Genomic DNA, 15,511 nt, shown 5'->3' with positions numbered 1-15,511 from the left:
CGTGGTGAGTTGAGCGTGGTTGCCGCGGTGGATGGCGTGAAGCCTCCACATGCACTATGTCTCCGTGGCAACACGCTCAACAAGCCACGTGATAAGATGCGCGGGTTGGCAGTCTCAGACGCAGAGGCAACTGGGATTCGTCCTCCGCCACCCGGACTGAGACGAATCACTACGCGACCACAAGGACTTAAAAGCACACTGGGAATTGGGCATTCCAAAAAAAGCTAAAATGTGACTAAAATAAGGGGAACTATATAAAATAAAAGGTACAATATTGCATGCTATATTGTGTTAAGTCGTATACTCTATATGAAGAGGCCCCCTTTCTCGGTTTGCTTAATATCTTTTTCAGTTACATTACGCTTACATCTCGTCAAAGGTCTGGCGAGTAAAAATAAAAATTTACTAGCCAATGGCGATTCTTTCTCGAAAATGATCATAGAGAGTTGACTGGCTACATAATGTTTGTAAAGAATTTGTTTCATGAATGCATCTGAATTCAATTCTACAAGACATTTAACCATGACTTGTTTTGTGGTCAGAGATTCTTTAAAGGATAAAGCACATAAAGGCAACAAAACATGAGGGAAAATATTTTTTTAAAAGGTCTACTACTAAGAATCTGCAAATTTAGTTAAAGCTGAAGTATGTAACTTTTTCTGTGTTAAAATACTTTCTCCTATTCCAGCTTAATATCCAGAGACAGCTATAAGTAAGCCATTCATAGGTTAATTTTCTCGAAAACTAAGTATTGTGTTTCTGTGGCACTATGAAAATTGCTGTTTGTTTTGAGCGACCCACTTAGACCCGCCCTGACAACGTTACTCAACCATTGGTGTGAACTGGGGGCAGACTATCTCTCTGTTTGACCAATGGCAAACAGGGGGTGTATTCAGAAAGCTGTTTTGAAAACAAAGTCACTTTCCGTTAGGTGGCGCTAGTAATGCAGAAATTATTAAAAACACAACTAACTGAATGTATCCACAGTTTTCCTGAGTAACCACTGAGCGGCACCATGATTCTAACTGTCTGTTTTGTGTTTCTGGTCTCAAGACACAATGTAAAAACTACCGAAACGAGCAAATCCAATGGAGAACAACAACCATTTAAGTGTTATTTGGAGTAAAAATTAATTTCAGGCTCAACTTGTGCAGTTGTTAGCTGTCATAACAACCCAAAGTAGTTAATGATATCAACATAACTAACCTCAGACCATCACTTCGTGACACCACACTGTCAAAAAAACAGTCATCTCGACTCGGCGCTTTAAAACCACATGTTTTTGAAAATGTTTACAAATGTAATACCATAAACATCACATTACCCGCTAATAACATGAAAGATGCGAATGAAAACACTGGGGACCAGTGAAACAGGCGAATCGTGGAACACTTCCGCATTCAGGAAAAGGTGGATAAGACATACACATACAAAACATTCCACCTACCTTCATTCATTGCCTTACTGATGACCCCTGTGGAAAGAAACAAAGATGAAATTAGTGATAAAATGAAATATCGACCAGGCTGCTTAATGGTAAATTGGTATCTTCCGTTTCTTACTATTTCAACAACATTATTGAAAAATCACCAAAGTATGATGCATCATATATGCTTTTGCAGTTATAAATGATCTTAGCTCGGTGAATGTGTCATGACCAAAAATCTTTTGAGGTCACAACGCTAACAGCAGGTCACACTAGCTTTAGCAACTTATTTCAACTAAAGCTTGCATCTTTCAGAAGTTTAGCAGCTGCCAGTGTTGCATGCCATCACTGCAGGGCCTTGAAAATTTTTATGACAGCATTCGCTTAGTGGCGTCTCCATAGGGATTCAGTGGGCAAAGATGAGGCTGAGTGTCACTTCAAAAAGCTAATCAAATAATTTCATGATTTCGCACATATACACATGCTAAGTTATCCACATTCAAACAGAGAGAGAACCAGAAGAGAGTCAACAATACTCCGGGTAATTTTTTATTTTTTTTTGGTTGCGTAGAGATTTGCCTCAATCCGTGTGGCGGAGGACGAATCTCACCCCAGGTTGCCACATGTGACTCTACCCTCCCTAGCAACCGGGCCAATTTGGTTGCTTAGGAGACCTGGCTGGAGTCACTCGGCACACCCTGGAATTCGAACTAGCAAACTCCAGGGGTGGTAGCCAGCGTCTTTTACCACTGAGCTACCCAGGCCCCCCAATACTCCGGGTAATTGAAATTTTTGCCAAAACCCTAAAAGTATATGTATGGTGTACGTTTTTATATACACTACCGGTCAAAAGTTTTGAAACGCTTGACTGAAATGTTTCTCATGATCTTAAAAATCTTTTGATCTGAAGACATATGCTTAAATGTTTGAAATTAGTTTTGTAGACAAAAATATAATTGTGCCATATTAATTTATTTCATTATAAATCTAAAATAAAAATAAAAAATAAAGGTTTTTGAAATGGATGACTTGGACCAAATAATAAAGTAAAGCAGCCAATAAGTGCCCAGCATAGATGGGAACTCCTTCAATACTGTTTAAAAAGCATCCCAGGGTGATACCTCAAGAAGTTGGTTGAGAAAATGTCAAGAGTACATGTCTGCAAATTCTAGATAAAGGGTGACTACTTTGAAGATGGATTATGTTTAGTCACAACATAATTCCCATAGTTGCATTTATGTTATTCCATAGTTTTAATGACTTTACTATTATTCTAAATGTGAAGAAAAAAAAATTATAATAAAGAATGAGTGAGAAGTGTTTCAAAACTTTTGACCGGTAGTGTATGTATAGATCTTTATTCGATACATGCATGTTCATCTATAAGACGTAATTTTTTAGAGTGTTTGTAATCTGCAAACACCCTACCAAAATATAAACATTTTATATATCACATTTTTCGATAAAACCTTCTCATTATACAACACAGAATCGTCCATTCAATGTGAACATTTTCATCTCAGAAATTAAATTTTATAATATACATAATTTCACTCTTTTAAAAGCAAATCACCACTTAACGATGATCTTTCGCAATCTTGGCTATGCGTTTCCCTTTGGAATATGTTGCTAAAATGTTCCTTGTCAGATGTCATATCGAGATTCGGCAGTTCTTTTAGCAATGTTTACGGTTTAATATACACAAATTCACACATACATTTTTTAAGAGCAACTTTTATATATTTGTACACAAACGCCACTTAAAGCTATTTCGCAAACACCTAGGCAATGTCCGCATGTTTCTATTTGCAGTATTTCGCTGTAACTAACCTTCTCAACCCTTTTTTGATGAACACCCCCCTACTTTATTCACTTACTGCAAGTTTAAGAGATTTGTGCTCGCGCTGCTCTGTCCATTGAGCCGTATACATCAACAGAGCCATACAGGTGCATTATCGGAGGTTGTGCCTCCACCTGTCTATTTGACGCTGCTAAACTGGATACTTCAGATGTGTCACTAGACTTCAAAATCAGATGAACCGTGGTACAAATGCATACCAACCCGTATAATTGAGAACCAACTGATATACTCCAAGTCTAGATAAATGTTTTAATGCAAAGAGGAACTTGATGATAGATTTATGACTGATAAACACCCCCCCATTTGTAACCTAATGCCCCCCTCTCTACTAATTTGCTCTCAGCGCCCCCTGGCATCCTTTGAACACCCCCGTTGAGAACCCGTTCTAGATGATGCACTAATTTGCAGACGTTTCGGTAATGAACATGTGATCGGCTAAATCTCAGCTAGTTAGAGCTAGCTTTGACGATCAATCAACTGAACTCCCAAGTAGAAGCAAACTTACTAAAAACCACAAGCTACCATTATCCTGAACGTGCAAAGGGGTGTCTTTAAAAGCAAACAGTGGTGCCACTGATGTTATGGGCAATAGCAGGTGGCACAGATAACGCTTTTATCAGCAAAGCTCCAGACCAGACCACATACCATGGAGACAGATCTATTGCTCAGACCATCAGAAGGAAAAAGGGGGAATGGGGGGGGTGTTGTTGCAAGAGTCGAAGACAGGTGGGATGGACACAGTTTTGGTCTCGGCTGGTCAAACTGAATCGCTTGAGCTAATGCTGAATTTATTCCCCCCTCCAGTAGATTAAACTCACAGTCTGCCTCACAGGGCTTCACTTCACTGCACTTGCTCTGGAGGAAATGGCTTTTTTATCTCCTTGTAAGAGCATGAGACAGGGAGAGGGTGGCACAGGGTATAGAAACGCTTAAGTAACCATGTTTGCTGTGCCTCATTTCCTATGAAAATTCAGTATTTTCAACCAGGCACCCAAAGGAAATAACTTGTCAGTTAAGGTTTTTGCAGAATTTGACTCAGCTGTTGACCGAAATATAAACTGCAGAACTTGCATTTAGATTATTACCCCCACAAAACTTTTGCTTAGCATTTAAATTAACAGATTTCGAACAGAAAAAAAAAATACAACTATTGTTGTATTACAATAAACACATTGAGACTAAATATCACCTATAGTGTTTTCCAAACCAATGCAAACCACCTTAAGACACCTAGGCCTATACACTAGTTTATGCTGCAGTAGGATCCCTACACACTAGAGAAAGCTCAGATGGGGCGTTTAAAGAAGAAAAATACATGAGCTCTGTTTTTAGGCTGTGGAAAGAGCCATATCAGTTTGAAATCAAATGGGAATACAGAAAATTTTACTTTTGAAAGTCCAAATCTGCCAGCCTTTCTGAAATGTTCACTTGTTAGTGGACACCTATATCAGAGTGCAGTCCAGCAAGTTAAAATGTTCTCAACTTCTGACGCACTGACAGAGCATCACTTTTGCAAACTCTCTGGCAAAACCTCTTTGACCCAAAAACTGTTGGTCAAAAAGTCTTTGGCGAAAACTCTGGGAAAAAAAACTCTTTGGCGAATCGCTGGATTCAAGCATTTTCTAGTTTTAAGCACTCTTAAAATCATTTAAATAGTTGATAAGCCTCAAAATTAATTACCCAAACACAGAGTTTGGCCATTGTTTACTTTGTAAAAGGGCATAATGGGAACAAACGCAAGATCGTGCTAAGAAAGAGCGTCGGCAGCACGATCTTGAAAACAATTGCTTATCATAATCTCAATATAGGAATCTCAAGAGACTGCCGTGAGCTACAAATTGCCGGAGGATGTCAGTTCATCAAGTGTCACCTAACTTCAGAAGTGACATGGAATTAAAACATATATCTTTTCATTGAACAAGCAAGATATTTCAAAAACAATGCAGGGCAGTGTAGCGGGTGAACAAATATTTCTCAGATATTTCGTAAACAGGCTAGTTACTAAAAACACAGTTTCAGCAACGTGATAGGCAGAAGTCATAACAAGTTGCTCCCTCTGTGAATCCTAAACATTTGTAACATAATTGTTTCATGACCCGCATCCCTTTTATCTTTAACACAAATGCAATCATTGATTTTTCAACTACACCACACATGGCGGTCGATACTTAAACTGCGACTAGCGGCATCACCATGGTGAGAGATTAGCGGCGTGAAGTGGCCGTTCTAATGAGAAGGATTAAACTTCACACATGAGGAGCTGTCTGAATTGAACCTGATATCTGCTGCCTTCAGCACAGACTCACAACACATGCTTCAAAGAGAGAGCGATCGAGCGAGAGACATGTGCTTATATGATCTTTCCTTAAGTGCTAGTTGTACATTAAAATAATGGAAGACATCTAAACAAAAGCATCTTGTAGAATTAATGCTTGAACTAGCCTATAAGTTGCAGAATCATACAACACATTCATTTTAAGATTCAATAGTCTGCAACAAGTACTTTTACCAGAGTTCCCATGCATTTTATCGAAATAATTTTGAATCCATTCATTTTCCAGTTGTTTCCGGAAAATAATTTAAAAACCATTTGATAGACTGCACTCACAAAGAACAATTTCATTTCATTACATATAAGTAGCTCCAAAGCGATTTCACGTAATTCCATGCAAATATAAACTTGTTACCTTTGCGTTCGGATCGTTTTTTGCGTCTTCTCTTGAATCTCCTGCGAATGAGGCAGTAATACGCACCCATGTTTTGAGAACAGCTCTGACACTGTACCATGCTGCTGTACACGAGCCGTACAAACGTTTACTCTCTCTCTGCTGTTCTGAATCAACTTCAGGCGTGAGAACAGAGAGATGGAGGAAAGGAGGAGGGGTGTGTTCAGGGGCATAGTTTCCAGGAGGGATGGGGGGAGGTACCCCCCCAGCCACCCCCAATATTCATACCATGATCAGTGGAAACATGTAGATGCTTCACGCTACAACCCCCCCAACATTCAAGCCAAATCTACGCCCTTGGGTGTGTTGTGGAGAGGGAGGGCTGTCTGGACTGTTGTATGGCTGCTGGTGGGGTGCAACCAGGTGTGAACTCGAGTCACACCCTCATGCACATATACACACAAATCGTTTCCAGTAAAATTCTCTCTCTTTCTTTCATACACACGTACACCTGACTCCATCCTTCTCCAACCAAATCCTGAATTTGTCCTCCCCTTGGAGGCACCACTAGTTACACAGTGTTTAGTAAAGTTTAGGGCAGCGGCTATTTGCATTAAGTGTTAATAGCAACAAATAAGCATCTTCATTGTACTATTTGCAAGTTCAAATAGTGTTAAATGCTATTTGCTCTCTGGTGCATATAGTGGCAGATACTATTTGCACTCCTAATTAAATACTAACATGCAGTATAGGGTCATCACTGCAGTGTATTTATTGTGTTTATTTAGTGTCCCACATACACCCTACACCAACCCCTACCCCTAAACCTAACCCTAACCTTCCCTTACAAATATTATGTTTTTAATATAGTATTATAGTATCACCGTGGTATTTTGTAGCAAAGTCATATCAACCACAAAATTAAACATGACTACTATATTGACTACCAAATGAATATTCAATGTCCATGTATTTATTATTTTGGTTAGTAGCCATGTAATAAGCGGGATAATGTACGGTCAGCCGGTTGTTATCGCAAAATAAAGCCTGACACTGTGACCCCGAGACAAAGCTTACTTATCACACTAAAATTATGATAACACATAATGCTTATGTCTTGTGATTATACCTTTAAAAATATGTGTATTTTAATGATTATGGACTGGCCAGATTCACTTCCATTGTATGTGCCTCACTGTAACTACGATTTTTGCTTTTTTTTTCTCGATAAACGAGGGACGAGTTGAAAATAATTTTATGGTAATCAACATTATGCCACAAATGCTCTCGATTCAACAAATGTTTGTACTGACCCTGGCATATTTCTTGTAGCATAAGTAAATCAAGGCCAGTTGCCTTAACGGTCAATTTCACATTGGACCTCTAAGCATAAAAATATAAAACTGTTATTGGAATTTTGAAAGAATTATAAACATAAAACTTTTAGTTAATTAGTAGTAGTTAATTGTGGCAGTTGTAATTTTAAGGTAAATTTGTTTGTGTAGTTCTAAATTGATTTTAAGTAAAAAATGAAAAAAATAAATAAATTTGGTTCTTCTACAAAAACTGAACTGCCGCTATTCTTAAAGACACAGTACCATCTTACCACTTGTTCTGCATATCAATGTAAACACTTGTAAATGGTACAAATAATGCATGTGTTTAACATGTTAAACATGCAATACAGCCGAATAAAGGGGGCCCTTTTAAAATTAACAGCATTAGCTGAGAGAGAATCTTTTTCATATGTTGGGCATTTTAACTGAAATATACCTGAATAAATCAGAATCAAATTGGGAAATCTGTATGAAAACCCAGCCCTAATAAAAAGCCACAGTTAAAACAACATTTACATTATACAGATTTATAATCTATAGAAGTTAAAGGTTGATAAAAGGATAATTTTAAATGGGGGTGGGGGGGGTCTTTATGATAACCAGAATTCACTCTGATGCCACTGAACACTATATAAACTCCTGAATACTATATTAGTATCGACAAACTCATATTGATGAGCAACCCTCTGCCTTCCTCTGGTGGACATTTGCTATAACATGCCACAACTCTATATTTCAGGCCTTTGTGTGTAAAATCAGCACGAAGTCTCTGCATACACACCTGTGTTTTTTTCCTCCACTAGTCTTTATTGGCGACACAAAACAGTGTGTTGCGTGAGCTGCAATTAAATAAGAGAGAGTTCAGTCAGAGATTATTTAGCAGAGATGGGCCACTTCTATTAAAATTAATGGGAGAAACTGGAACACTCAACCAAGGAGCTCTGAGCACCCAACAGTCAACAGATGTAGAAAGGAAGTCCCGCCTTACACTTAAAAGAGCCAATCACCTTTTAGAATCAGACATCACCTGTCAATCAACTTGCTAACACGCATGCGCATTAGCTATACAAGCCAGGAAAATTGCATGTTTTAGTGTAATATGAGGTCAAGAAGCACAATTTATGATTCCAATATTATCACATTTTATTGCTGATTTGAAATATGTGCTTTGATCGTAATCTTGACCAACTGTTTTTGAGAAACAACTTTCTCCATTCAAGTAGATATAGGAGCTGCACTGGCTCTTAAGAGCTGCACTGGCTCTTAATGTCTTAACAGCTATACAAATTAAAACATAATTCACACTGTGAGTGACAGAGCTGCTTAATGGTTTTGTTTGACATGTATTGAAGATGAGTGTCAGAGGCTGATCCACAAGCACTTGGCTATCATGCACCAGGCAAATACTGCCAGGAGATGGAGCTCTAAACTCATAGTAGAGATGAAACGAGACTAATCAACCAATATTTTAAAGTTGCCTTTTAAGAAATGAAAATTACGTTAAACAATAAAATCAAATTCAACAGATAAAATCAATTATATAATTGAATAAATATCAAACAGAGAAAGAGAGAGATGTGGTGTGGACCCAGTGGATTACAATCAGAACAGACTGATGTTTTTGGCTGTATAGATCAACTGCTGTCCTAGTGACACGATGCATGCATATATATTTTCATCAGCCTTCAAAAGCTTTAGTCAAGCGCAGTCAATACAATCAATAAATGTGTTATTTATTTATTGCTTACAAGCTCATAAAAGGTGAGATCATATCTAACCACAATAAAAAGCCACAGTCATTAATGCAACTTGATGCATTATTTGAGACAGAAAACATCAAAACAGTCTCTTAACATGATACTGGTCTTTGACCTTCAAACCTCATCTTTCTTTTAAAGCCACAGAGAGATTCTCTCTGATTGTAACTTTAGTCTTCCCTAAAGACTCATCCACGGACACAGCAATGAAGATGGAAAGGATTGTGTGTGGTAAAGAGATAAAAGGGCAAGAGAAGAGGCATGCTGAAGTCTGAATTGTGAATGAAACATCTAATTTCCCCAAAAATACAAAATACGAAAAGAAACAAACAAACAAAATAAGCTAGTCAGTTTGACGAACATCCATAGACAAAGTCTGCTCTGGCTTTTTCTTTAAATTGCATTTGTTGTAAATGTACACACACACACACACACACACACACACACACATTATATATTATACCGATCAGCTACAACATTAAAACCACCTGCCTAATATTGTTTATGTCTCCCTATTGCTGCCAAAACAGCGCCAACCCGCATCACATAATAGCATTCTGAGATGATATTCTTCTCACCACAATTGTACAGAGTGGTTATCTGAGTTACCGTAGACTTTGTCGGTTTGAACCAGTCTGGCCATTCTCTGTTGACCTCTTTCATTAACAAGGTATTTCTATCCACAGAACTGCCGCTCACTGGATGTTTTTTGTTTTTGGCACCATTCTGAGTAAATTCTAGAGACTGTTGTGCATGAAAATCCCTGGAGATCAGCAGTTACAGAAATACTCAAACCAGCCCATCTGGCACCAACAATCATGCAACGCTCCAAATCACCGAGATCACATTTTTTTCCCCATTCTGATGGTTGATGTGAACATTAACTGAAGCTCCTGACCCGTATCTGCATGATTTTATGCACTGCACTGCTGCCACACAATTGGCTGATTAGATAATCGCATGGATGATAGTTGGTGCCAGATGGGCTGGTTTGAGTATTTCTGGGATTTTCACGCACAACAGTCTCTAGAATTTACTCAGAATGGTGCCAAAAACAAAAAAAATCCAGTGAGCGGCAGTTCTGTGGATGGAAACGCCTTGTTGATGAGAGAGGTCAACAGAGAATGGCCAGACTGGTTCGAACTGACAAAGTCTACAGTAACTCAGATAACCACTCTGTACAACTGTGGTGAGAAGAATATAATCTCAGAATGCTGTTATGAGTTGCGGGTTGGCACTGTATTGGGGGCACGAGGGGGACCTACACAATATTAGGCAGGTGGTTTTAATGTTGTGGCTGATCGGTGTATATATACAGTATACACACACACACACACACACACACACACACATGCATACACTTTAAGAATATTTTTTACTACAGTGATTTATTAACTAAAGTGATTTAAAACTAAACAGTATTTTTTTTAATTTGCAATAGAACACCCACTCCCTATTAGAACAAAAGCTAGTTTTTAAAATTAAAAGATTAATTACCTGCTTCCCCTTATGTCTTTTATATTTGGTTTATACTGTTAAAATGCCATATTTTATTGTGCTGAAAAGGAAAGTTTTAGAACTCTCTTTTATTCAGATGACTGGTACTGCAAGTACTGCACATACACTAGACAAACCAAAAAATTAGGGATGTCACAATTACTCGATTTAAATAGATTACAAAATTGCCAAATCGAAAATAAGGCTGAAGTGATGCAGTCCATGGACGAGGGTGCAAACAAATACTGACAAGGAGGTGTCAGCTATGTGAGAGTACTTCAATTTAGATTTGAAAAACAATGCAGGAAAAAAAAAAAAAAAGAAAAACAAAATCACTTCAGCAATGCAACAGTACTTGAAAAGATGATGTCCACTTTTCACAGACCCACTAAACACAGCACGGTAAGTTCAGACTGCATGCGATTTGAGGTGCTGCATCCAGATGCACGAGAGAAGTTGAGCTTTTTGTTGCAATATAAAACTTTGGCTTACCTGAGAGAGAAATGGCTAATCTTCACATGTGGAATTATTAACAGTGTTTCCTCATTAAGGAACTGAATGTCCAGATGCTTAAGGGCAATTTACTTGGTACGTGGCAAGCAACAAGCCTTTTCGGTCTGCAGTACGTAACACAAGCGCAACAATGCCCGCAACTGCTGTAGCTCAACGCAAGAATGAAAAATGTGTCTCACACGATTACTGTGAATACTGTATTCCGTTTTGCATGCGAGTTAAAAAAAAACAACAAACAAATAAAACTGATCTTATATCTCTATAAAATAGTTTACCCATGTATATAACTGTATATAACACAATAAAGAAGATTGGTAGGCAGACATTTTTTTCTGAAAAAATAAAATATTTTATTTCTATGGCCTGTTTTCCCATATTTGAGTTCTAAATTAAAATATGTATGTCATTTTGAACTAGTTAAAGAAAAAAGAGATCTTGCATTTGAAAAATATTTGGGCACACCTGGAGAAGCTTGACTTCAGACTGTTGGCTTTAGATATTGTTTGCACAATTGTTTTGTTGTTATTCAGTCGTAAAATACATCAAAACTGCATTTAAGCCAAATGTGACTTCATCTCGACAACTTTATGCAATCAGAGTTAAATCATTTTTCCAATAACTCGATTAATTGTCAGAATAATTGTTAGATCACTCGATTACCAAAATAATCGATAGTGACAGCCTTAAAAAAAAAAAAACTGAACAATATTTCCATGAACAAAAAAGTTTGACTTGCAGAGAGCTCTGTCCCAAGAAAGAAAGGAAACAGAAAAGACAGAAAAGAAAAGGAAAAAGCAAAGGAAAAAGGATAAAAGAAAAAGAAAAAAGACAAGGAAAAACAAAGGAAAAGAGAAAAGAGAAAGGAAAAAAGGAGAAAGAAAAAAAGGAAAGGAAAATAGACAACGAGAGAAGACAAATGGAAAACAGAGAAAAGTACAAAAGGAAGAAAAAGTAAAAAAGGACAAAGAAAAAGCAAAAGAGAAAGGAAAATGTTTGATCAATCACCACTCTATTCAAAAATGAAAATCCTTTCCTCCAACACCAGTCTTTTGCCGTTTTATAATCTGCCAGGCGAAAATCATAAGACCAGTTGCTTAGAAAAGTAAAAGCACACCTTCTCCTCAACAAGCCACACAATTTGAGGCATCATTCATATCCACTGCTAAAACGTGTTGGAGTTTAACAGGGTTATTTGTTCACAGTATTGTCTGAAATGCGCCAGTTGTTTTGATATAAACCCTGCAATATAACCACAGAGGAAGTTGGCATGTTGCTTCCGAATGTTCCACCGACATTGGCCCCAACATGCCGAGTAACTAACAAGCTTCATCTCCCATCAGAAATCTTTGCATCGGTTCAATTGCAGTTACCTTCTCCCATAATAGGACTGATAGAGCGTTGCATCAGCAACACGAGAGACCCAGGCTGCGTCTGAATATCCATACTTCTCTACTATACAGTATGCCAAAAACAGTATGCCAATGGAGTAGTATGTCCGAATCCAGAGTATTCATGAAGCAGTAAGTGAGAAATACCCGGATGACCTACTATTTCCGGCGAGAAGTACAGATCAGTTGGACAATGAACGATCCTATAAGCCCTCGGGAGCTGAGGCGACGTCATGTTCAAAACACTGGATTTAAAAGAACAGCAGTGAACCGCGAGCCGGTGGCTCTTCTTAACTGAAAGTGCTACATATATCAAGATAATTGTTTTTTGCGCTTAAATGGAGCTTGTTCAACAAAACCAGAGCAGATAGTTTTCGCGACTGTTCTTACGTCATATATGCAGGTCAAGAGTCAATGCCCACGTCCCCGGATGAAGTATGTCCGAAATCTAATCATACTACTCGCATGCATACCTAAAAGAAAGTACTGTTTTGGCAGCAGTGTTTCCTTCATCAAATACAGTACATACTGTGACAGTACGCAGAACTGGGTTCTCGTCCCACATTGAAAGCACTAAGTGCTCGTGTTCGCATAATGAGTGACTTGCATGATTCTGAGTTTCAGTTTTTCTTCTAAAAATACATATTATCTCCACTAATGGTTAGGTTTAAGGTTGGGGTTTGGGAGTACAGATAATGCAATATACATTCTTTTTCACTTTATTACAATTTAGTTTTTTTGCCATTTTACACAGAAAATGCAGCTTACACATGCCCTTACATTCAAAAACACTTCTCGCTTCGGCCACTGGAGGCAGTGCTTTGAATTTCAGTCTTCGAGATCAGTCTGAACCCTGCGCCTATATTTTTGTCTACAAAACTCATTTCAAACATTTAAGCATACACATTCAGATCAAAAGATTTTTAAGATCATGAGAAAAATTTCAGTCAATTGTTTCAAATTGTTGTATATATATGTGTATATAATATATATATATATATATATATATATATATATATATATATATATATATATATATATATATATACAGTTGTGCTCAGAAGTTTGCATACCCTTCGAGAATTGGTAATATATACACCATTTTTAAAGAAAACATGAGTGAGCAGACAAAACACATTTCTTTTATTTCTTATGGGATTCGTATTCAACTGTAGGTTATAACAGAATGGCACAATCATAAAACAAAACATGGCAACAAAGAAAAAAATGAAATGACCCCTGTTCAAAACTCTGCATACCCTTAGTTCTTTATACTGTGTATTGCCCCCTTTAGCATCAATGACAGCGTGCAGTTTTTTGTAATAGTTGTCTATGAGGCCCCAAATTCTTGCAGGTGGTATAGCTGCCCATTCGTCTTGGCAAAATGCCTCCAGGTCATGCAAAGTCTTTGGTTGTCTTGCATGAACCGCACGTTTGTGATCTCCCCAGAGTGGCTCGATGATATTAACTCGGCCTTGTGCTTAGGGTCATTGTCATGCTGGAAAGTCCAAGAGCGTCCCATGCGCAGCTTTCGTGCAGAAGAATGCAAATTGTCTGCCAGTATTTTCTGATAACATGCTGCATTCATCTTGCCATCAATTTTCACAAGATTCCCCGTGCCTTTAGAGCTCACACACCCCCAAAACATCAGTGAGCCACCACCATGCTTCACAGTGGGGATGGTATTCTTTTAACTATAGGCCTTGTTGACTCCTCTCCAAACATAGTGCTTATGGTTGTGACCATAAAGCTCCATTTTGGTCTCATTACTCCAAATTACAGTGTGCCAGAAGCTTTGAGGCATGTCAAGGTGTTGTCGGGCATATTGTAGCCGGGCTTTTTTGTGGCATTGGCGCAGTAAAGGCTTCTTTCTGGCAACTCGACCATGCAGCTCATTTTTGTTCAGGTATCGTCGTATTGTGCTCCTTGAAACAACCACACCATCATTGTCCAGAGCAGCCTGTATTTCTCCTGAGGTTACCTGTGGGTTTTTCTTTGTATCCCGAACAATTCTTCTGGCAGTTGTGGCTGAAATCTTTCTTGGTCTACCTGACCTTGGCTTGGTATCAAGAGATCCCCAAATTTTCCACTTCTTAATAAGTGATTGAACAGAACTGACTGGCATTTTCAAGGCTTTGGATATCTTTTTATATCCTTTTCCATCTTTATAAAGTTCCATTACCTTGTTACGCAGGTCTTTTGACAGTTCTTTTCTGCTCCCCATTGCTCAGTATCTAGCCTGCTCAGTGCATCCACGTGAGAGCGAACAAACTCATTGACTATTTATACACAGACACTAATTGCAATTTAAAAAGCCACAGGTGTAGGAAATTAACCTTTAATTGCCATTTAAACCTGTGTGTGTCACCTTGTGTGTCTGTAACAAGGCCAAACATTCAAGGGTATGTAAACTTTTGATCAGGGCCATTTGGGTGATTTCTGTTATCATTATGATTTAAAAAGGAGCCAAACAACTATGTGATAATAAATGGCTTCATATGATCACTATCCTTAAATAAAAGACAGTTTTTTTGCATGATCAGTCATATTTTCAAAATCAATACCAAAATTTCACAATTTCTGCCAGGGTATGCAAAATTTTGAGCACAACTGTGTGTGTATATATATATATATACACACACACACACACACACACACACACACACACACACACACACACACACATGCATACATTAGTGTCATACGTGTCAGTTAGGATCACTACTTTATTTTAAGAATATAACAGGTCAGGATAATAGTAGAGAGAATTATTTATTTCAGCTTTTATTTCTTTCATCACTTTCCCAGTGGGTCAGAAGTTTACATACACTTTGTTAGTATTTGGTAGCATTGCCTTTAAACTGTTTAACTTGGGTCAAATGTTTTGGGTAGCCTTCCACAAGCTTCTCATAATAAGTTGCTGGAATTTTGGTCCATTCCTCCAGACAGAACTGGTGTACCTGAGTCAGTTTTGTAGGCCTCCTTGCTCGCACACCCTTATTCAGCTCTGCCCACAAATTGGATTGAGGTCAGGGCTTTGTGATGGCCACTCCAATACCCTGACTT

General features: G+C 38.1%; 1 protein-coding gene across 2 annotated transcripts in view; it reads right to left on the bottom strand.

Moving 5' to 3' along the window:
• The window catches only part of LOC127438772 (double-stranded RNA-specific editase 1-like), a 45,775-nt gene that overhangs the window by 20,514 nt on the left and 9,750 nt on the right, over window positions 1-15,511 (bottom strand). The window contains exons 2-3 of one of the 2 annotated variants that reach the window (XM_051694619.1): window positions 8,072-8,129; window positions 1,448-1,474 (exon numbers count right to left, since the gene is read on the bottom strand). In XM_051694619.1, the coding sequence (XP_051550579.1) occupies window positions 1,448-1,457 (10 nt within the window). In that variant the 5' untranslated portion in view covers window positions 1,458-1,474; window positions 8,072-8,129. The remainder of the gene's footprint in view (window positions 1-1,447; window positions 1,475-8,071; window positions 8,130-15,511) is intronic. The other variant, XM_051694618.1, reaches the window with a different exon arrangement.

This window comes from Myxocyprinus asiaticus, chromosome 50 (assembly GCF_019703515.2).
Source record: "Myxocyprinus asiaticus isolate MX2 ecotype Aquarium Trade chromosome 50, UBuf_Myxa_2, whole genome shotgun sequence".
NCBI classification, from domain to species: domain Eukaryota; kingdom Metazoa; phylum Chordata; class Actinopteri; order Cypriniformes; family Catostomidae; genus Myxocyprinus; species Myxocyprinus asiaticus.
This window is presented reverse-complemented; position numbering and strand designations above follow the sequence as displayed.